A 23,903-nucleotide genomic window follows, 5' to 3' on the forward strand; every position below is an offset into this window, starting at 1 on the left:
TTAAAAATATCATAGAGATCTGGAGAGACAGAAGTGATTTACGATTTGTGACTAATTTTACCTCTCGTCTTGTTGTTTTAAGGTGTTGTTTTAAGGTGTTAATTGTTGAAACGGTCTAGAAATGAAAAGTGAAGTCTGAACAAGTTGGACGAGTTCTGATGCCCAGTGGGTTGTGGCAGCGCCCTGCTGACAGCGGCAGTGTCATCACAAATTATTAATGACCTTCCCTGTTATGTTGTATGTAAACATTTTGAGGACTTCTTGTTTTATGGTTTTGTTTAGTTAATCACCATGGCAACGTTACTAATTTCTCATAATCATTTTTTTAATTCTATTTTTAGGCCACATACATAATACACAAACTACACAAACTTAAATTTTTGTAACATATTTTTTGCTTTGTATTTTTCAAGTACACCCATGAGCCTACAGTAGATATTAAGAACAAAACAACCTGTTTCACATTTATTTAACTGAAACACAGAGCTGACTGAGATTGACAAATTATATGTTCTTTACACGACTCAAGATCAAGAGTCAGTCCTTTAAAGCTCTGGTGTAATTGTGATCTGTGAATTAAAGCTATTCATCTTTTTTAGTTACTACACGATTCTAACACTATAGTTTTATGTATCTGCCCATTCTGATTATTATTATTTATTTTTATGTATTTATTTTGGGCAAGTAAGAGATTTACATTCTTATACAATGGAATATATAACATTAGTGAAATCATAATAGAAATAACCGCAACAAAAAGAAACAGGACTTGAGGCCTGTGACTTGAGAAGCACTTTTAAATCTGAATTCTTTCTATTCTGACCAGAATGATTCACGCTAAGATCTTGCCAAGACATTTAAAAAGGAAAAAAATGACAAAATTAGTTTCTCCAACTCTTATATACTCTATAAATATAAATATACCGTGCTTTTTTAAGTACAATTTAGTTTAAAATTCATATAAATTGCAAAAAGCGAAGCTATATTTGGTACTTTGGTTTAAAGACTTGAAATGACTTGAAGCTCAAAGCAGATGACTTGGACTTGACTTAAATTTATGGGCCAGTGACTCAAGACTCAGGTCAAAGACTTGAGGCTTACTTGAGACTTGGTCCCTCTGCTCTCCGATAGTACCAGTATTGTTGTGCAGGTGTAGGTCCCTAATTGTTATCCCTGAATTTTTCTTAAGTGTATTTCAGTTTGATGCACTGAAATAAAATTGAAGTTGTAATATTTGAAAAACTATTGAAATCATAAAGTTTATATGAATCTGGCTGCAGACATTTCTTATTGAGACCATTTAAATATAAATGACTAAAAGTCCTGTACATAACTTTTATCTCCATGTGAAAATGCTATCATGAATTGTTGCATAAAATCTCTGGAAATCCACTGCAATTATTTATTTCCGAGCGTAGGAACCCTGTGGTCTTGAAGATCCATTATCACTATCACATTTCAGAGTGAATTTGAATAACATGTCTATAACATATTCTTTCTTTCCTTCACAGCAAACCCCTAATGGACCTATTAGTGACTCTTTGTGCAAAATACCATCTAAATCCTTCTGGACATACCCTGGAACTAGTCACCAGCACTCGGAACAACATCAAACTCAAACCCAATGCACTTATAGGGACTTTGGATGCGGAAAAGGTCATTATCAAACCCAAAGGAGAGGACAAAAACAAGAAGACAGGCCCACAGATGCCCGAGGTAAGCTTTATTTTATTTATACTATTCTACTCACAGGTTGAAAGTAATTATGTGCAAATATTCAGTAGCTGTTTGGGGTAATTGAAAGACAGAATCTGACCTGTAACTTGGTCTGGTTTGGTGTCCATGAAGATAGAAAGGTTTAATAACTGTAATAATGTGAAACGTTCCAGACAAAGCGTTAATATTTCCATGGAGAAAAGCATTTGACGGACCCTCCAGCAGTAAAGTTACACAATGCACCTTTAAATAATAGAAGTTACTGAGTTCAGTACAAGTCTCAAGCCAACGACGTCTTACTGCTGTTTCTAATTGGTAAAAATATGGAAATTGAATTCAATTTTAAATTTTTTTATTGTTTTGTATAAAAGCGTGATCTGAAATGCTTTTAAAATTATCCAATCCAGTCCAACTTTATTTGTAGAGCACATTTTATAAACAAGAATTGAAAAGAAAGTGCTTTACATAGCAATATAAATCATTTTACTTAAAAAAAAAATTATATGTCCCAACCAAGAGGAAACTGATAGAATCATTAAATAAAATAATAATAATAAAAAAAAAATCAATGAGCAAAAATAATAAAATCAATAAATAAAATAAATACATAAAAATACTATAAAATAATAAAAAATACATAAAAAATAAATTGATAAAAACAATAAATAAATAATATAACTAACTAACTAACTAACTAAATAGCAAAATAACTAATAAAAAAATAAATGAATAAATCTGACACAGAGGACACAGTTCAATAAAAAAATAAACGCTATATCATGGCTGTGATACTAAAAGTCTTTGTGTTTCATATGAACTTTGTACAAGAAGTGGTTTAACAAACATTTTACTCATCAAAACTGTGAAAATATCAAATGTGTTGAATAAACAAGATTCTTTTCACTAAACAAACAACAAAACTGTAGCTGTAACGAAATAATTTAGTAAAATTTACCAAAAAATACTCTTGACGATATATTGATACAGCAGCCCACGATATCGATCCTGTATCATCATTAAACGACAGGATATATTGATATTTTGATATTTTTGCACACTCCTAATCTTCATGGAGATCAAACCAAGCCAAGTTACAGGTCAGATCTGTGGAGAGGCGACGCCGCTCGTAGTCAGAATGTCTGTTTTTCTTGGTATTTTTGAGCTATAAAACCACCTGTAATTGAATAAATGATTGATGACTGATTTATTTATTGCTATTCTCTGATTTTTATTATTTTAAGACTAGTATGATTAAATCTGAGCGTTTATTTTATCATATTATTATTGTTGTTATTATTATGTATAGATTGGATTGGAAATGTAGAGTTGTTTAATGCCGTACTTTGGAACATTCCAGGCAGAGCAATGGTATCTCAGCAGAAACAAGCAGGTGACGGACTCCCAACCAAACAGTTACACAGTGCACCTTTAAGATATTACCAAAACAGGTTGCCCATATATATATATTTTTCTTAAATAAAGTGTATAATTCTACTTCTTGGTTGACACGGGCAGCAAGTACGACAATGTAGAAGTATTTCCATAACTGTTACCAAGCAACTATAACGTAAACAAGGCCAAAACCTGTCGAAATAACACAATAGTTATGGTTAGAGTAATAAAAATAAAGGACAAGACTTTATTTTGTTAGATGAAAAATGCCTTCCCTGTGCATAAATTGTCTCTGTATTTTGGATGGAGTTGTTGGTGTTGATGACAAAGGAAGTAGCTGTAAATTTATTCCAACTTTTTTCCACGAACTGCCACTTAACTGACATGAAACTATTATAAATATTTATCACAAGTACTATCCCGGCAAACATGATCCCACCAAACTTGAAGTACAATTTTGGCAGCGGTACTTGTAAGTGAGTAAATTATTGGTCATGTACTTTTATGTAATGGTGAACTGTGTAACTTTTTGACTTGGAATGTTCCACAGTGTGGCATTAAACAGCTCTACCTTACATTTATTAAATTACAGGTGGTTTTATAGTTCAGAAATATGTAGAAAACAGGCAGTCGAACTGTGAGCGGGGTCGCCTCTCCACAGATCTGACCTGTATCTTGGTCCATAGTCCTGCATGGGTCCATTTTTGGAGCACGCAGTACAGCACCACACCCGCCCGTTAACCCGTGATTATATCAAAGTTAAATCCGCACCCACCCGGACCCGTTAACAATTCACCCGTTACTCACCCTGCCCATGATAAATCAGGGTCAGCCCATTAGTCCGACAGCCCAATAGTCCAGGACTGAACCAGGACTGAACCAGGACTAAAACTACGCTGTGTCATTAGTGGATTATAAATATGTACACGCTGCAACCGCAGAGCCAATCACCAGGACTACACCAGGACTACACCAGGTCTACACCAGGACTACACCAGGACTACACCAGGTCTACACCAGGACTACACCAGGACTACACCAGGACTACACCAGGACTACACCAGGACTACACCAGGTCTACACCAGGACTACACCAGGACTACACAGGACACCAGGACTACACAGGACTACACCAGGATACACCAGGACTACACCAGGACTACATCAGGTCTACACCAGGACTACACCATGACTACACCAGGACTACACCAGGTCTACACCAGGTCTACACCAGGACTACACCAGGACTACACCAGGACAACACCAGGTCTACACCAGGACTACACAAGGACTGGACCAGGACTACACCAGGTCTACACCAGGTCTACACCAGGTCTACACCAGGTCTACACCAGGACTGGACCAGGACTACACCATGACTGGACCAGGACTACACCAGGACTACACCAGGACACCAGGACTACACCAGGACTCACCAGGTCTACACCAGGACTACCCAGGTCTACAGGGACTACACCAGGACTACACCAGGACTACACCAGGACTACACCAGGTCTACACCAGGTCTACACCAGGACTACACCAGGTACTACACAGGACTACACCAGGACTACACCAGGACTACACCAGGACTCTACACCAGGACACACCAGGTCTAACAGGAGGACTACACCAGGACTACACCAGGACTACACCAGGTCTACATCAGGACTACACCAGGACTACACCAGGACTACACCAGGTCTACATCAGGACTACACCAGGACTACACCAGGACTACACCAGGTCTACACCAGGTCTACATCAGGACTACACCAGGACTACACCAGGTCTACACCAGGTCTACACCAGGACTACACCAGGACTACACCAGGACTACACCAGGACTACACCATGACTGGACCAGGACTACACCAGGTCTACACCAGGTCTACATCAGGACTACACCAGGACTACACCAGGACTACACCAGGACTACACCATGACTGGATCAGGACTGAACCAGGACTGAACCAGGACTAAATCAGGACTATACCAGGGCTACACCAGGACTGACCAGAACTGAACCAGGCCTGAACCAGGTCTAAACCAAGACTAAACCAGGACTGAACCAGTGTCATTAGTATAAATATATACATGCCTCAAACCACAAAGCCGATCGCCAGGTCTAAAACAGGAGCGCAGTCGCCGAGCCGATCACCTCCGCTGATGGATTTATGTAGTTAAAACACATAAGTCACTCTCTCTGCCTGGTCCATCATTCCAGGAAAAGACCGGGAAATGGCGCTTGGGAAATGGCAGCGGACGTCCTGGCTGTGTGTCAAGTATTTTTCTACCGTTCATCGTTCATGGATTCACCTGTCCCGCCCGTGTGTAATCACTACCCGCCCGAAATTCCAGAACATTAAAACCCGCCCGTTTCAGCAACTATTTGCTTTGGTACCCAACCTGGTCTAGGACTTGGTCTAGTTTGGTCTCCATGAGGATAGAAAAGTTCCAAACAAAGGAATAACATCTCCATGGAGGAAAGCATTTGGGCCCTTGACCAGAACAGTTACACAATGCACCTTTCAGCCAATACATGACTGGAATTTGAACAAATTAAATTTGAACATTTTTTGTGTTAAAAGGCACTGATTTAAAGCCTGCCTTGTTTATTTTCACAAAAATTGAAAGAATTTTGTAAGTGTATTTAGTTACAAAATCAAATGCAATGTGATTTGAGCTTAATCACAGGCACGCAGGCTTTGAAGAGAACAGTTCAGAATTGGATCAAGGGGATGATGTTTTTGAGGCAGGTGGTTTCTGAATAATTTTCTTTGGGTCCCAGTTGAATCCAAATTAAATGAATTCCAGACATTTTTTATTAGAAAAGTCACACAATGCTAGCCTGATTCATCATCGATGGTAGGCAGGTACTTTTTTAATTTAACCAGTCGCTGCTATTTGGTCGTGATGTATGTAATGCACCAAATCCCATAGGAAGAAGGGCAATAACGTCTTTCCCCTTGGTAAAATTCACCAAACATTTATTGCTTTGTCTACTATGCTCCACGTTAGAGATTAAACTAAATCTATCTCAAGGGGGACAACTAGGTGACATTACAGGTCAGATCTGTGGACAGGCAACCCTTGAATAAAAGCTGGATAGATGTGTTTAATGTCACAGCATGGAACATCTGACCTCACAGCTTTAGGATGTGTTCCCTCAATGGTAGGTGGGTACTTTTTTAATTTAACCAATCTCTGCTATTTGGTTGTGATGTATGTAATGCACCACTAACAGGGCTAACTGGTATATTACCATATTTTCCGGACTATTAGGCGCTCTTGATTATAAGGTGCACTGTCATTTAATGGTCTGTTTTCTAACTTTTTTCACAAATAAACCGCACCGGGCTTTAAACGAAACACAACAGTTAGATGGGTGAGTGGGACTTTGTTTGGCGCGTTCACGGTGACTCTCAGCTTTGTTCAGTTGTGGCGTGTAGTAGGGCTGGGCGATATGGATAAAAAATATATCTCGATATATTTTGCTATATCTCGATATACGATATATATCTCGATATATGTTCAAGAAAAAATAACCCCCTAAAACTGAAAACTGCAAAAACAAATCTGCCAAATTCCACAAGGTCTTTTTTTTTTTTTAATTGAAGTGTAAGAGGTCGGCAGTTCATATAGGAACATTTAAGATTACAAAAAAAACAAATTACATAAATAATAATTTAACTGTAAAATAAAATAAATAATATATACTTCCTTCTTTTCATTCATAAATAAAACAACTCAACACAAGCTTATCTTTGCATTAACTCTGTTATCCAGACCATAATCATAACCATAACCGTGAGCTCCTTTAGCAGAGGAAGCTCAGGATGTTCCTTATTTTAATAGATCCATGTCTCTGTCCAGCAGTAAGGAGCTATGAGGTATCCCACAATCCACTGCAGATCAAACCCAACTTTTCCAAACACTATTGTAAAATTTACACTTCAACAGATTAATTAAAATCTTCTGCATAAATAGACTTTACATTACTAAACTTTACAATATATAAAACATAACGACTACGAGCCACATCAGCCCATTTGACACAATAATGTGTTTAATGCAGTTTTGCGCACGTGTGTTTACGTTTTACAGAAACGAAATTTAAGCGCATGACTCATTTGCATAAACAGTGCACTTCTCACGCAGCTCAGCTCGTTTAGCTTCTTTTGGGCTAAAGGACGAGACTCAGTGGAATATGAGGATGTGCTGCTGATGGTTTTGTCTGTAAATGGTAGAAAAGGTTCGTGGTGCTTGAAGCTTTTCACAACTTTCGGCGATCACGGCGGTAGTGACGAGTGAAGGAGACATGAGCAAACAAAATCAGGGAGGCGGCGGCGCGGAGGCGACAAGAGAGAAGGTAAACAAGCGAAGCGGCGAAATCTAAATTGAATATAAGCATTATATCGATATATACGATATGTCAGAATCCATATCGAGTTTAAAAACTATCTCGATATATTTAAAATATCGAGATATCGCCCACCCCTAGCGTATAGGGATGGTGCTGTCTGGGACCGCTGGATTGTCGACGTGTTCGCAGTGACTCAGTTCTTCAGTTTTGTCTAAAGTGTCACATTGCACTCCCTTTTCGGTTCGTTCCTCCGTTCCATTCCTCGTCCGTGTGGAGTGATGAGTGTGTCTGTGGGTGTTTTTCGCTGCGCGGTCTCTGTCTGCTCCGTGCGTGTTTGCGTGTTCTGCGGGCGGTGCGGCTTTGTAGTAGGACACCCGAGTGGATTTGTGTATAGGGCGCTCTGGATTGCGGAGCGCGCATTTGTTTTTTGATGGGGTTGGAGGCTTATGAGCGCGCCTAATAGTGCGGAAAATACAGTAAACTTCTCCCAAATCCCATAGGAAGAAGGGCAATAACGTCTTTCCCCTTGATAAAATTCACCATTCAACATTCTCTTTATTCCAGCTTTAACCAGCTTTTGTTTACCGTTGTCCTATACCACAAAAGAGACCCAGACAGGTGCTTGAATTTGACGTCATGGCTTCACAGCTCTTCTCTGATTGGCCAGTGCGCGGTCTACAACTTCCAGGGTTCTTGCAAATCGTCTAGTGTATTCCGATTCCTCACCTAGTCACTAGAGAGAAATGAAACTGAGTGGAGGCACTAGGCACAATGCATCTTTAAGTCCAAATTTCCAGCGCTCCTTCCACAGTCTGATCTTACTTTTCATATTGCTACACCGATTTTAATAGCTCCATTTTTCTTTTAGGCAACCGTGCGTATGGTGATAAACTACAAGCAGACACAAAAGACCATACTGAGAGTGAACCCGCGCGTCCCTCTGGCCCAGCTCCTGCCGGCCATCTGTGAGAAATGTGAATTTGAAGTGGAGAGCACCGTTCTGCTGAAAGATGTCAAATCACTGGCCCCTCTGGATCTGTCTGCGTCTCTTAATGATTATGCAATAAGAGAAGTCTATGCGAGAGACACGCGAGGTGAGTCACACACAAGGTCTATGGAAGGGTTTGGGGCTAGAAGTTGGGTTTGATTTTGAGTATAAAGTCGCTGATTATTTAATGAAAGCACTCTGTACAAATAGGCAGTGGTGGAACGTGGAAAAGTAAGTGCACATAAGTATACAGTAAATTTTAGATTTTTATGTAGTGGATAGGGATGGTACAAGATCTTGTGAGACAGAATTCCCCCAAGATCGTGCACACAAGAGAAAAATGATCTTCTGAGGTTTTTTCGGTTTTGTGTTACATTTGGATTGGACAAAAAAGGGTGAAGTATTGGAGTTACAGTTCCAAAAAGTATTATAATGGAAACTAAAATATGAAATCAAAGAAATAAAAAATATGAGGCCAAAATTGGAAACTGAATCGTGAAATTTATGCATTAGGAAATCTGTTAAAAGCTCGTCTTGTCTTGGTCGTGTGGGTCCAATCTCGAAATTGTGTCTCACCCCATTTCTAAAAGTGGATGCTTTTTACTTTTACTTCACAACATTTGAGAGCAGGTATCTCCACTACATTTTTTAACTAGACTGAAAAGTATGAGTTTATTTTTTTATTATTATTATTTGAGACTTGCTGAAAAGGCTGAGGGGTTTATTTTGAATACATTTGTATTTTGCGCAAACAAAAATATACAAATATAAATGACTACAAAAAACTATTGCTTCACTGCATTTGAAGCTTTATTAGATCTCAAAATACTAAAAAAAATATATATATTTTTACTTTTTACTCTTTACTCTTCATTTGTAAACAGGTACTTTAATACTTTTACCTGAGTAGATTTTTTGACTTTTACTTTTACATTACAAAGGAGAAATTCAGTCTGTCAACTGCACAAAAGTTTATTTAGTCAAATACGTTTCGCAGCTCATCCAAGCTGCTTCTTCAGTTCTGTCTGTTTGACAAATTTAATTTCTCCTTTGCCATGAATTCTACCTGGACAACTGAGGGATTTTTCTCACATACTTTTACTTTTTTTTTTTTTTTTTTTTTTTTTGCTCAAGTATCTGTACCAACAAAACTGAGTACTCCTTCCACAACTACAATTAGTGCTTTGCAATTTTTATTGAATCAAGATCTAATCATTTCAAATAATCAATCATCTGATGGTGTTTTTCATCGTTTAATTCAAGGCTAAAAGACAAATAGATGCAACAGATATTCATCTGAGTGAGTGTTTATTTTAGTTGGTTTGATTTACTGTCTGGCAGCACAAGTTTTGTTTTATACTTTTTCCTTTTTGTTTGACTTTTCCAAACCATGCAGTGACTAGAAATGGATATATCAGCCAGCTATTGGCTTTAAATTTCCAGCACAGGTCGATATTTAGTTTGGGCCAACCAGCTGCCTAAAGAATATGAATAAAACAGTAGTGTGAAGAGGTAACTGCTCAAAACATGATTACGCTGATATTGGTTTGTGGTTAAAAAAGGGCTGTGGATGAGTTTTTAATCAACTTAAATGACATATTTACAAAAATATTGGCAGAGCTCATCGACCATCAGTTTCTCTGGATTCTAAATTTGTTTTGGCATTGGCAATGAAAAAACCCATCAATCGATCTATAGCAGTCATTTGTTCCCACATTTTCACTCCAAAGCAACAACTCATTCAAAAGTACATTCCCACTAACTTCTTTCCGTTTATTGTACAAACAGCATTGTACAAAAAGTACACAATGTTACTTCCAGTGAATATACTACTTGTTTCCACCTGTCGTTGCTAATAGTCTTTGGCAATATTGTGTGGTTTCAGTGCCGGCGTCTCCAGTGTGTCCCGCCTCACCTGCTTCTCCAGGTACGGTTTTAAATGAGTGACAAGATGATCCCATAATTCCCACCGATATAATCTTACCTTGTTTGTTTTTGTTTTGAAGGATTGGTCACGCCAGGCAAAGATAAAAATCAGAAAGAAGAAGAGAATAAAGGCCTCTTCAGCATGTTCAGGAGGAGCAAGAAAAGCAAACCAGAAAAGGTAAAGATTCATATTTTATTATTTTATTATATTGTATAGTGAGTTTATTGGTTGTTGGTTCATTGAGACGTAAGACTGTGAGGAATTTTCTGATACTAATAATATAAAAGATCATAAAAATATGAACAATAACTGCAGATGTGTCTTAGTCAAAGCACTTCAAGCTTCATAAATATCAAAACAAAAGTTGAGTGAACGGCTGAACATGGGTTGCTGATGCTGCGCTTCAGATGCTTTGAACCTCCAGAATTCACTCACTGAGCTGTAGAGGCTGCACTAGCACTGACTCATGATGGGTTACAGGTACAGCTGAGGTCCAGTTTAGTTGATTTATTTATAAGGAACAATGCACATGAAAAAAAACTGACCTACGCAAAGAGGTAATGTGTTTATGACAGGTTATAGCCAAGTTAAAGCTTCATTTTCACCTTCAGTCCTTGAACAGGCTGTTGTCATAAGTGGCATATGTGGCAATAAAATACAAAGTACACTACCGGTCAAAAGTTTTAGAACAGCACACTTTTTCCAGTTTTTTACTATTTACTGTTGACCAAAATGTATTCTAAACTTTTGATTCATGAAAGTGTCCACCTTTGGCAGATATAACAGCTGAACACACTTGTGCCTCGTTCTTTTTACAATAGAAATCGAATATCTTCAAAAAGTTCTTCCCAAGTCTGTTGCAGAAGTTCCCATAAATGTGTGGCACATGTAGGTTGCTTGGTTTTCACTCTTCTGTCCAGTTCATTCCAAACCAGCTCAATGGGTTTTAAGTCTGGAGACTGTGCTGGACACTTCATGTTTTCAAGCTTATCACCTTGTTCTTTTTTTTACCTGAGGTAGTTTTGGCAGAGCTTGGACTTGTGTTTTTGTTACCTTTTATCTGTTTTTTTAACCTTCTGTTCAGTTCTTACCTTTGCACCATTTCAAGCTCTACACTGGACTTGCACGATTTGAATTGCAATAAATAACTGGAAAAATGTGTGCTTTCTAAAACTTTTGACGAGTAGTTTATATTAATGCAATCATTCATCCAGTCAGTCAGTAAGTAAAACCATAATCCCATTCAATATCAGTCACCACATCCATACACTGCATTTACAGCTCATGTTGCCGCGTTCATAGATGGTGGCGATTTAAATCAGAGGGAGGGTATTAGCTTTAAATCGACTGGATTTCAACATTTAACCCTTCCAGACCGACGGTATTGTATACAATTCCTGGGAATATCTTTTATTTAACCGCCCATAACTTTCCAACCATAAAAGACAGAAACTTAATTTTTCCCCTTGAAAAGCTGGGACTTGTAGCTTTCCTAGCAAATGTCCAATAGGAACTTTGTTTTCAGCCAAATGCATGCACTCCATCCATTTTGATTGGCCCAAACTTTGCCAAAGAGTGTAGTGAGTCAAAACAGTCGACTGCTATTTTTGTAACAATTGAAAAATCCGCTCTAACTGCAGTTAGTTCTCAAATAAATTACAAATTACACGTCTTGTTCTGTGTAAATTGTGCATCCCTTGCTATTTTTATTTGAAAGGTTTATTTCAGTCAAAATGTACAAATCCAAATGTAATAAACCCCATGGAAATGCAGGAAGTGATGTGGCTCCATGCCCTGGACCTGACACCAGCTGTTTCCACGACTGACACCAGGAAAATCATGCAGCAGTTTCACTTTTTTTTTGTTTTGAGGGCAGTAAGAATATTTTTAGTTTCACTTACAGACTTAATATTTTGCACTTTTGTAGCTAAGGCCCTAAATTAAGCATATTTATGTCCAAAAAGTTGTTTATACATGTTTTGTATGAAAGAGTGTGTATTTTATTTTCCTTTTTTTTTTCTTTTTTTTTTCGTTTGTATTTCTGGTCCTATAGTTTTTATTACAGCCATATGACACAACTACAGCATGCTGATCGAAATAACAGGTTGTACTGAAAAAAAATGTATAACACTTCATTGGGGGGTAAAAGGGAAAGTTTTAAATGCAAAATTAAGAAAAAAATCCAGGCGAGGACAAATGTACTAAAACTGCCCTTAGGTCTGGAAGGGTTAAAAAGGCGACCCAAACAAGAGGCTTATTCTGCTTTCTGACTGAGAACCTAAACATAAAATGGTAACATAAACAACTTGTGGATCATACAATATCTTTATAATTAATATTAAATCAACATTGTTATCAAAATCAGTATTGTTATCAGTAAAAGCTATATCTGTAGATGTTTTCTTCATATCTGGTGACACAGAAAGGTCATGGTTTTGATTTAGATTTTTATGTTTTTTTTAAACGTTGAGATACACTTCTGCAAAAAGATGGATGCAACTACATAATATTCACTATTCACCCCTCAAAAATAATGAATTTCCCTCAAAGGTATGCATGAACTGAAGCACAGAATTGCTAAAAGCTGAGAAAAGTCTGCCGGGCCCTTTAACAATAGTGACCCTTGCCCTGTATCTGAGATTTAGAAATGATTCCATCTAAAACGTGACCTATTGAATACAGCAGAGGGAGGTCTGTGCGCTTACTGCTGCCATTGGTCGCTGTGTTATTTGGAAATCCAGCTCTTATCACTGATGCCTTCGCTGGATGTTTGTTCTTGTTCTTTCAAAGGCTACTACTGCCAGTGCCCCGTCCTCCCCAGTGCTGCCCCAGAGCCGACCGCGTCCTCTCAGCATGGCATTACCCAGCACCAACTCCTCTCCGTTTGGATCCGACGCCCCCAAGAAGAGACGCGCCCCCCAGCCCCCCATCCTGGTGTCCCAACAGAGCTGCCCGTCCGACTTTAGCCCCAGACACAGGCTCTACTCTGAACCCTGCGTCAGACTGGACAGCACTGATCAGGTGAGCGGACGTCGATTAGTAATTAACTATTGTAGCGATGTGCAATGTTTATATATGTGTACGTAATTCAAAAGTTTCACAATTTAGCTGTTTATTTTATTATTAATGGTAGGGACGTGGCTGGACGTGCAAGGGCAAAACTTTATCATAGTGTACTGATTCAATGTAGATTTGCGGTTGTTTGTTTAGACTGATACTGGTTTAGATATGATAAAAATGATTGTATTAAAAGGCTTATATTACTCTGTTTTCTGATCTATGTTAAAGTATTGTTTCTTCATCAAAAACTTTCTCGGAGTTGTGTTTTTTTTTTGTTTTATTGTCATATTTTAACACACACATCCTGCATATTTAAGGCTGAGTTCTTGCCTCAACCAGGAAAACTGAAAATTTCTATTGCCAATCTCTTCTGAACTAAAACTAAAATGTAGCTGTTAACTTGAAAACTACCACTATATGACATCACAAGGTGGAACAGAGCATTTTGAGCTTTGTCGAGGATACTCAAACATGTGTGAATGAAACAAAACACAACTCTGTTTTTGATGAGGAAATAACCTTATAACATGGCTTAAAGCTCATAGTTTTTCACAATATAGGATCCTAGTTTTTAGTTTTTATTCTGTCATTTTGCAGCACTACTAAACAAAATAAAACAAAACATAGAGTACAACCCCATGGATCATGACCGAAAGGGTTTAGACTGAAGTAAAAAAAAATACTTATAATGCCAAACCCTTTTAAACAAAGACAGAATTTCAAGAAAGAAAAGCAGCAAAAACAGCAAATTTGTGTTTACAATTTCACTTACGAATTACTGTGTATGAGACAAAATATAAATTAAAACTAACTAAATTTAATACATAATTTATTCATTCCAGAGCTCTATATCTTTTCAAAACATAACGCTTTATACTCTTCTAGAGTGTTAGACTTTTTAAAAATCATCACTCAGATTGATCCATATACTCACCCCTTTAACAGAAATACAATCACTTTTTTCTCCCTTTTTTTTTTTTTTTTAAAGATTCCAGTTTTGTTTTAATTCGTTCAAACTAATAATAATGATAAAGAAGGCACAAAATGTATCGTTTATGATCGTATCCAAATTGAAGTTCGATCTTTTGCTAAAAAATATCACCATGGACTGTCACAATAATTACTATATCGACTTATCAATCAATATATAAAAGCCAGAACTATGTCTTTTGGGGGGGCGGGTCAGTATTTATCCTGTTTATGTTTTCTTTGCACTACTGGGAACATTTTGGTATGACTCATTACAGACATTATTGTAGCTTTAGAATCGTTTTAGTGATTTAAATATTTGCTTGAGTTATTGTGTCAGTGGCATCATTTAGTTTCGATATTATTGTTTATCATCTGTATTTACTTCAGCGATATATCGAACTTCAACATTTGTTCTCATGACAGGCCTACCAGAGAGCGAAATAAAGTGTTCACTATAGCACAAGGAGGAACTAAGAGTTAGTATCTATAATCAGCCCCGGAATCTTTTTTTTTTTTTTTTTTTTTTTTTTTTCAACCTTTTTATAGCTCAGAGTTGATTGTAAAATAAAAAGTGACAAATTATTCTGCACAATTGTAAAGAAAACATAAAAACAATACTAGTATATACGGTGTTATTGAATGATAAGTTGATATATTTGCACTTTAACTCCTGTTCCTTGGTTTAAAAATGCTTTGGTACAATATTTTATTATTTTATGTTGACCGTTTTTATTGCCATGTTTGAATTCTGTATTTGGTTTTGTTCATACTTTACTTATTCTGAATTTGACAGTCTCGTGTGAGTGAGTATGTGTGTATACTTGTGTTTATTTAGCTGTTTTGTTTAGTTGTTTCTGTGTTTTGAGTTTATGTAGTTCACTGTCCGCCCTGTTTTGTATCTGTTGTATCTGTTGTTGTTGTGATTTCGAGGAAAAAGGAAATGACGAGACATCTCAAGGGGCTTATCGTCCAAACAAATAAATCTGAACATTTGAAATACAGTATTATTGTTACAGACCTAGGTATTTCCAAACAAAATTATTTCATTTTTCACTGGTATCAGTACTTGCCCTGTGTCATAACTATGTGTAATACAAACTTTTATGATATATTTTTGTTTATTTTATATGTATTCTTATTATCTCTGCTTAGACTCCTGTTTTAAGTCGTGGATCCTCAACAGATTCTTCACTAAAAAGGACCAAAAGGAAAGCTCCTCCACCCCCCTCCTCCCCTGGTGTAGTGGCACAAACTGAAACTCTCTGTCCAGACGATCTGCAAGGTGTGAAGTCTTATCTCATTTATATTTGATTATTATTATTACTATAGATGTTTATTTGATATCTGTGTTCATAGTTTCATTTTATGTCACAATGTAAGCAAGGCATTTGTTGATTAGCTTTGACTTTACTGTACAAGAATCTGCAAAGAATACAATTTACTGCCATCTAGTGGCCGTAACGGAACATTGTCTGTTTCCAAATCATCAGGCTGTCAATAGAAAATGGGACTTAGTAGTTATTTTTAAATTATATTATTATAGCAGACTAACTAGTAATTACAATTTAGGATGGACAATACATCTATGCTGTGTACTTAGTCTCAAATAATGTATTATTTAAAGGTGCACTGTGTAACTTTTCTGGTTGAGGCTGAAACTTTGTAACCAGGCTGGTGCCACCAAGTACCTTCCCTTAATTTCATTTCTCTCCAGCAACTAGGTCAGGAATCAGAATACACTAGACCAGGGGTGTCAAACTCAAATTCACAGAGGCCAAAATTAAAAACTGGGACTAAGTCGTGGGACAAACAAAATATTTATTGAAAAATTTCTACAGCATCTGCATGTTTTCTCTTCTTTCGAGATATGTAATGTTAAAACTTTTCTAATTAAAATAAATGTTTAATAACAGTTTTCCTTAAACATTGAAACCAGAACAAGCATAATATAAAATACTAACAAAATTTTAAATAATAAATAGTGTCTCTGTAGCCGGCAGGCCAGCTCTAATACATATTTGATATGATCTTGCAGGCCAAATATAATTATATCGTGGGCCAAATTTGGCTCCCAGGCCTGACTCTGACATGTCTGCACTAAACTGTTTGCAAGAACCCCGGAAGTTGTAGACCGCGCCACCGGCCAATCAGAGAAGAGCTGTGAAACCATGATGTCAAACTTAAGCGCCTGTCTGTGTCCCTTTTGTGGTACAGCACAACATTCTGTGTTGGCAAGGATTTAAAGCTGAATCAAAGAGAACGTTCGGTGAATTTTATCAACTGGTTTTGGTGCATTACATACGTCACGGCCAAATAGCAGCGACTGGTTAAATAAAAAAAGTACCTGCTTACCGTCGAGTGAACGAATCCTAATACTGCGAGGTCAGACGGTTTCCACAAAGTGAAACCAGCTGATAAATTAAGGCTAGCAATGTTCCATGCTATGACATTAAACACATCTATCTATATTTTATTCAACTCTGTCTGTGAATAGGGTTGCCTCTCCACAGATCTGACCTGTAATGTCGCCTAGCTGTCTCCCTTGAGATAGATTTAGTTTAACCTCTAATGTGGAGTGTCCTAGACAAAGCAATAACATCTCCATGGAGATAAGCCAGTGGCATGCCCTCCACCAGAAAAGCTACACAAGTGCACTATTATTTTTTTGTAATTCTTATCACTAAAACTTGAAAACACTTGGAGCACAGAGCCAGGCAAATGGAACAAATGTTTTCTAGGTATTTCATATTTGTTCCTTTCTATTTCTTGCCTGTTTCCACCCCCTGCAGTGCCCCACTTGACTGCAGTGGCCTCTAGCTTCAAATGCTTTGAGCCATTCAGACACAAATCTCCTTACACCTTCTTTTCCTTTCCTTTTCTTTCTGTAGTTTAAATCTCCCTTTGACACACTTTCCTGCCTTTGTCCTAATATGCATAACACATGTATGGGTATTGTCCTAAAGAGGAAAACTCCACCTGCGTCTGGGCACAGAAGTATTTACATAAACCAATACTTTCTGGGAATTATAATGCAACTGTAAAAACTAAAATCTAGCCAAGTTAATATTACTTGAATTAAGTTTTTTTAATCATGATTTGAGTAAATTTCACTTGACAAGTAAAATTATCTACCAGTGGAACAAGACTTTTTGTACTGTACTTTACAAGCAGCCCACATCACCAGGCCAAGTTACAGGTCAGATCTGTGTAGAAATGGACATGCTCACAGTAATAATCCATGTTTTATGTTAGTTTCGAGAAATAAAAACTCCTGTAAATGAATAGATACAAGATATATTTGTTTAATACCATACTGTGAACAAATTTACACCTTTAAGATAAGAAAAACAACAACTCTGTGCACTTAAAATAAGAAACAAAATCAAATGTTGCTTAAATGTTGAATTAAGAAAAACACACTTATTCCATAGGTGTATAATATCACTTAAATCTACTCAAATAAAGTAAAATATTCTTAATTGAAGTCATTTTCCTTGAGTGATGCAGAAAAGAGGAGCCACTGTCTGGGGTGAGGTTGTTTTTGGATGATTGTAAAAGAACGTAAAATGCGTACTTGCCCAAAATAAATACATAAATAAAAAACAAACAAATAAATAAAACGTATCTAGATACTGGGTTTTACAGTGTACATTTGTAGTGATTAAAGTGAAGTAATCTTTTGGCTTGTGGAGATCATTATGTTTACTCACTGTTGTGGTTCTCAAAGTAAGGAAATCATTTAGTACGTGTTTAATATCCTGGTTCCCTCCTCAGGACAATTGGAAGACCCATGCAAAGTTGGACGCTAAATTGTACCCACCGCTGTTATTAGTCAGTGTTTCTGGGAAGGCCTACACTGAAAATCCTCTTCCTGTGTTTTCTCAGCGCACAGACTGTAAGGAATGCGTAGTTTGGTTTCAGTAGCCTTGAAACTTGGTCTGACTTCCTACTCTTTTATAATCCATCTTTGAAGTGGAAAATGAAGGAATGTAGTTTTCGCACTAATTTTTAAAACCACCGTAGTTAAGTTCTTAAAACACGAGAATGAAAGAGTGTTCACATTTTGTTTTAAAATAATAGTTGTATACATGAAAGTATTTATAAGGCTTAAAATTAAGTTTCTGTAGTTGCAGAAATAAGATTTCTCTTTTATATATGACTCAGAGTCATATTATTATTATTAGGGAAATATCATGATATCGTATCGTCAAAGTCTCACAATAATATCGTGGACCATCACAATATCGAATTGCAAGTCTCTTTGCTTAAATTAAGGGTTATGGTGCAGCAAAAGCTAAAAAAAAGATGAGATCCTTGATCCCATGATCCTTTGCTCCATTTCAGTATAGATTACATGACATTTATCTCCAGCGACTAGGTCAAAAATTGGAATACACTAGTTTGCAAGAACCCTGGAAGTTGTAGACCTCACACCAGCCAATCAGCGAAGAGCTGTGAAGCCATGACGTCAAACTCAAGCGCCTGTCTGGGTCCCTTTTGTGGTACAGCACAACAGTAAACAAAACGGTCGAGATGGATGTAGATAAAGCCATACATTCTGTGTTGGCAACAATTCCCGAGATTGAGGATTTAAAGCCAGAATAAAGAGAATGTTTGGTGAATTTTATCAAGGGGAAAGACGTTATTGCTCTTCTTCCTACGGGATTTGGCGCATTACGTACAGTACGTCATGACCAAATAGCAGCTATTGGTTAGGTAAAAAAAGTACCCACCTATGGTCGAATTAACGAATCCTAATGCTGCGAGGTCAGACAGTTTCCATGAAGTGAAACTGGCTCATGAATAAGGCTAGGAAAATACAGGATTACTCCAACATTAATGAATCAGTTGATATATCTACTAACACAAAGGTTCTGCCCGTGACCCTACATACGTTCATTCTGTTCTGTCCTTGGGTGAGATAGTTTCAAAACAGTCACCAAAGGCTTCACACGATATCAGGAGATCTGATAAGAAAATGTTTCAAATAAAAGAAAGTCAAAATTTAAATTAAAAATATAATAAAAATAAACTTAAATGATCTTGCTCCCTGGCTAATATAGTTTATTGGTGTTCATGTTTTTACAGCAAGCCCACCTGCCACCGCACTAGAGGAGATAAAGGAGCAAGAGGAGACAAATTCCCCCACCATGTCTACAACCGTCAGCACTGCCCAGGACGAAACTACCCACAATGCACCGCCTGACGTGACACTGCAAACCCCGCCCACCGAGACTGCGATGGAGATATCTGTAGAAAAAGTAGAAGAGAATGGGGTAGACCTTTCCTCAGACGGCAAGTACGAACTATAGTCAAGATGTGTTCGAGTCTCTCTCCAAAAGTTTGTAAAAAGCATTAGCAACACTTTAAAATACTTTTTTATTTTGTCGCAGTAACGGCCAAGTGCACAGTGAAGTGAACGATTCTGCAAATATTATAGAGCTGGGAAAAGTGGACGCCGAAGATTTGACTGAACTGCCAGACACAAGTAAGCTATAAAAGAACGTGTGAAAGAATTAATTGTAGCGTTTTAACAAAATTACAAAATTACCTCAGCCAGGAATAGAAAAACCCCTGTTCATAGAATATTACTGTTTCGATAATTGAATGAGACTGGCTTATGATTTATGAACACTGAAACCACAAGGTGAGACAATTATAAAAACACCCTGTACTTTTTGGCTCACCATAAAAGCGTCAAAAGTTATTGCCTGTTCCAATACTAAATGTCAGGGTTGTTATTGGACAAGATTTTAAGCACAGTATGTCCAAAAGTAAGATTCTTTTCTGATTTAATGCTCTCAGGAATCAACACTGACTAAAAATTTAAGAATATTTTCACACATTTTGAAGTGCTGAAGTAAATATAGAAGAATAACGATAATATTAAAACCGAACCCTAAGCAGAATCATTTACAAAACTTAAATTATGTCCAATAATTGACAACTTTTAATGTTTTAAATGGTGATGGAACAAGACAAGTTCTACCTCAAGATACATATTTTTTGTCAGCTGTATGTTTTCTTATCAAAAACAGGTCAAATGTGGCTTTGAATATTAATTTTATGAACATGACTTTTAATAACGGCCATTTAACACACAAAAAGAAACATTTCTGAACTCTGCTCTGAACCACATCCTGTTACTGACAGAGGACTGGCTGGAGACCTCTTGATTAAAACAGCGAGCAAACTAATCTTTCACCATTTAAAACTAAAATAAAATTTAAATAAATTGCTCAATATTACAAACAATGTGTCAAACTGTTACTGAAAATAATTCATAAAATACATATGGGCAAGTGCTCCTAAAAATGTTGGTTTTGTACCTCTTCTCTCATTAAGAAGTTGCCGATATGATACATACCTCGATACTTAGGCCATGATACGTTACATATCTCGATACAGTGCACTTTTGGTTCAATACGATACATTTTATATCAACTCGATACGGTTCAATTAAAAAATAAAGGTTCAATTGCGGCTGTGATACTAAAAGTCTTTATAAAGCCACTTCTTGTGCAAAGTTAATATGAATCACGCCTATTTTACTCATCAAAACAGTGAATATGTCAAATATGCTGCATAAACGAGTTCCCTACCTCTAAACAAGCAACAAAACTGTAGCGCTGTAACAAAATAATTTAGTTAAATATACCAAAAATACTCTTGGCGATACACCAGCCCATGATATTGACACTGTATCATTACATTAAGTGATATAATATATTGATATTTTTATATATTTGCACACCTCTACTCTTCTCACTCTTAGTTGTAAATATTATTAACTAAAATCTTCTTTATTTTTCTAAAGGTGAGCCATCCACATGCGAAGACTGCACTGAGAGCATCCAAGTTAACAGTGACACCCTCCCCAGCCCTGCCCGCCTCCTCCCACCTCCTCCTCTGCTCCGGGACGCAGAGACCCAGGCCTCGTCCCCCCCTTCTCCTCCTCATTCTCCTTCTCCTCCTCCTCCCACCTCTGAGGACTCTGCACCATCCGGGGACCACACTGTCATCGAAGCAACCAGCCAGCCGCCCCTGAGCCCACCTCCCCCCAGCACTGCGACGCAAACCACTGGAGAGGATGCACAAGTCCAAACAGACTTGACCTCGCTTCCTGTTTCTCAACATCCGGATAACGTTCCATCAGACACCCCGTCTTCTCCGAGTCTATCCGAATCAGGGAAAAAAGACATGGCCACGCTGACGGATGATTTGGAAGAGAGTTTAAACATAGCCGCTTCACCTTCTTCTCCGGGGGCTAAGGTCCCATTGTCCGAACTTGAACCCAAACCCAAACCTTCAAACGAACTCACGCGAGACTACATTCCCAAAGTAGGGATGACGACTTACACTATTGTGCCTCAAAAATCGCTTGAAAAGTTGAGGTATTTTGAAGTAGCCTTAACACTGGAAGCCCCACCTCCGAATTCACAAGAAAATCAGCAAGTTGAGGAAGATATTTTCGCAAACTGAACCACAAACTGAACCACAAACTGAACCACAAACTGAACCACAAACTGAACCACAAACTGTACAAGAAACTGTAAAAGAAACTGTACAATCAGAAAAGGTAGAATTGGAGAAATGCAATACTACTAGTGTTACCCAAAGCACTATAAATGGGAGTATCCAGGAGTCAACAGCTTCAAATCATGCATCATCCACTACTACTTCTACTACTACTACTTCTACTTCTACTGCATCAACTACTACTCCTACAGATTTGCAAGCAGGTTCGCCCATAGAAGTCAAAGAAGTTAAAATTCCCCCCGCAACCAAGCCTAAACCGGGATCCTTCCGCTTACATCTCAAAAAGACACCTGGCTATTATGTAACATCTGCAGCAGAGAAGAGTCAACTCAGTACAAGCCCGACCAGCCCAAAGCCAAAAAATAAAGAGAAAGAAGCAATACCATCTCCTCCTCTTTCTCCCCTGCAATCCCCGAAAGAGCCAGCAGAGGGAGGCAGCGTCACAACAAGTCCCAAACAGGAGCATAAAGAACCAGTGTTGATAAGGCAGAGCAGCGCCCAGCCAAGTCTGGGGTTGAGTTTGGAGAAGTTGAGGAGTTTTGCGGCACCGAGGCCCTACTCGCCGTCCACGCCATCGAAGTTTGCGCAGGCAGTGTCGTCGGCGGTGAAGAGGAGCCATTCTCTGACCAGCGCTCCACGGTCCCCCAAATCGCCCACCGTCTCGCCGTCCTTCTCCCCAACTCGCTCTCCATCCTTTTCACCGGTCAAGAGGCAGTCTCCGCTCCTGAGGTCAAAGGAAAAGGTGAGGATTGATAGAAATGTTGAGTCTGGTTGTGATATCAATACTGTACTTGTATAATAAAAAGTTTAGGTATCTGTATTTACTTTTTATATTTTACAGCGGATATTTTTCACTTTCTACTCCACTACATTTTTGAACTGGACTGAAAGTAAAAGTATTTTTTATTATTGTTTGAGACCTGCTGAAAAGGCTAAGGGTTTATTTTTAATGCAAAACTAGACAAAGAAAAACAGCAAGGAAAAAAAAAACAAAGATTGAATCAGTTGTTCAATTGATCGTTTCAAATCTTTATCAAAACCACTACATTTGAAGCTTTATTAGATCTTAAAATTTGTGCAGAATACTTTTACTTTTTACTCGTTAATAGGTTATGGGTTGAGTATTTTTTGCTCCAGTATCTGTACTTTTACTCGAGTAACAAGATCAAGTTCCACCACTGTTCATTACATAGTTAAGTGTAATATCTGTTGCCTGCTGTAATTGCATTTGAGGAGATAATAACTTGATTTGACTTGATTGAATTGACTTGATTTAACAATTTTAACAATTTTAACTTCACACAAAAGTCCATGCAGTAATGAGAGTGTGTGTTTGTGATTCCAGGTGGATGAAACAGAGGAGCAGACAGAGAAGGTCAACACTTTAGATCATGTACAGCAGGCCCCTGTGATCAGTGGCATAGTGGAAGTGGAAGGAGAAACCCATTTATAGAGGGGCCTTATCTCCGGACAGTATGCCAGCTACTGTAAGACAAGAGACAAAATATGAAAAATGTATAATAAAATATAATTATATTGTCTACACATATTTTTCTGTACTATTATACACTGTATATATCGTATAGTTACTGTATTTCTCACACTTTATAAAGTGACCCTAATTTGAATTGTATCTTAAAATAATTATTTTTGATTGTATTTTAGATTATTTGCATTTAATGCATTAAAATTGTCACGTGTTAAACTGTAACCCCGAAACAGTTGCTTAAATTATTCATCTGATTTACAGAGTTGTAATTATTTTAATTTAATTCTGAAAATGGTTACAGGCTTTCTTTATGCCTTAAATCCTAAATGTAAATAAACAGAGAAGTTGAGTTACAGATAATACACTGATGTTAGCGGTGCACGTGTGTGTCTGTGTGTACTGCCGTGAATAAAGACTTCATCATGGTGCTGCCTGCGTCTATTCTTTATTCCAT

At 37.6% G+C, this 23,903-nt stretch overlaps 1 protein-coding gene across 1 annotated transcript in view; it reads left to right on the forward strand.

Moving 5' to 3' along the window:
* The window catches only part of cobll1b (cordon-bleu WH2 repeat protein-like 1b), an 80,962-nt gene extending 57,085 nt beyond the window's left edge, over positions 1–23,877 (forward strand). Inside the window, 11 exon segments of the mRNA XM_020928938.2 lie at positions 1,512–1,716; positions 8,343–8,568; positions 10,348–10,389; positions 10,469–10,566; positions 13,180–13,410; positions 15,574–15,703; positions 19,510–19,720; positions 19,815–19,909; positions 21,239–21,897; positions 21,899–22,702; positions 23,306–23,877. Of these exon segments, the coding sequence (XP_020784597.2) occupies positions 1,512–1,716; positions 8,343–8,568; positions 10,348–10,389; positions 10,469–10,566; positions 13,180–13,410; positions 15,574–15,703; positions 19,510–19,720; positions 19,815–19,909; positions 21,239–21,897; positions 21,899–22,702; positions 23,306–23,413 (2,809 nt within the window). The 3' untranslated portion in view covers positions 23,414–23,877.
* The last annotated feature ends 26 nt before the right edge of the window (positions 23,878–23,903 follow it).

Source organism: Boleophthalmus pectinirostris, unplaced genomic scaffold, assembly GCF_026225935.1.
Source record: "Boleophthalmus pectinirostris isolate CB_2022bp ecotype Guang Dong unplaced genomic scaffold, ASM2622593v1 HiC_scaffold_1, whole genome shotgun sequence".
NCBI classification, from domain to species: Eukaryota; Metazoa; Chordata; class Actinopteri; order Gobiiformes; family Gobiidae; genus Boleophthalmus; species Boleophthalmus pectinirostris.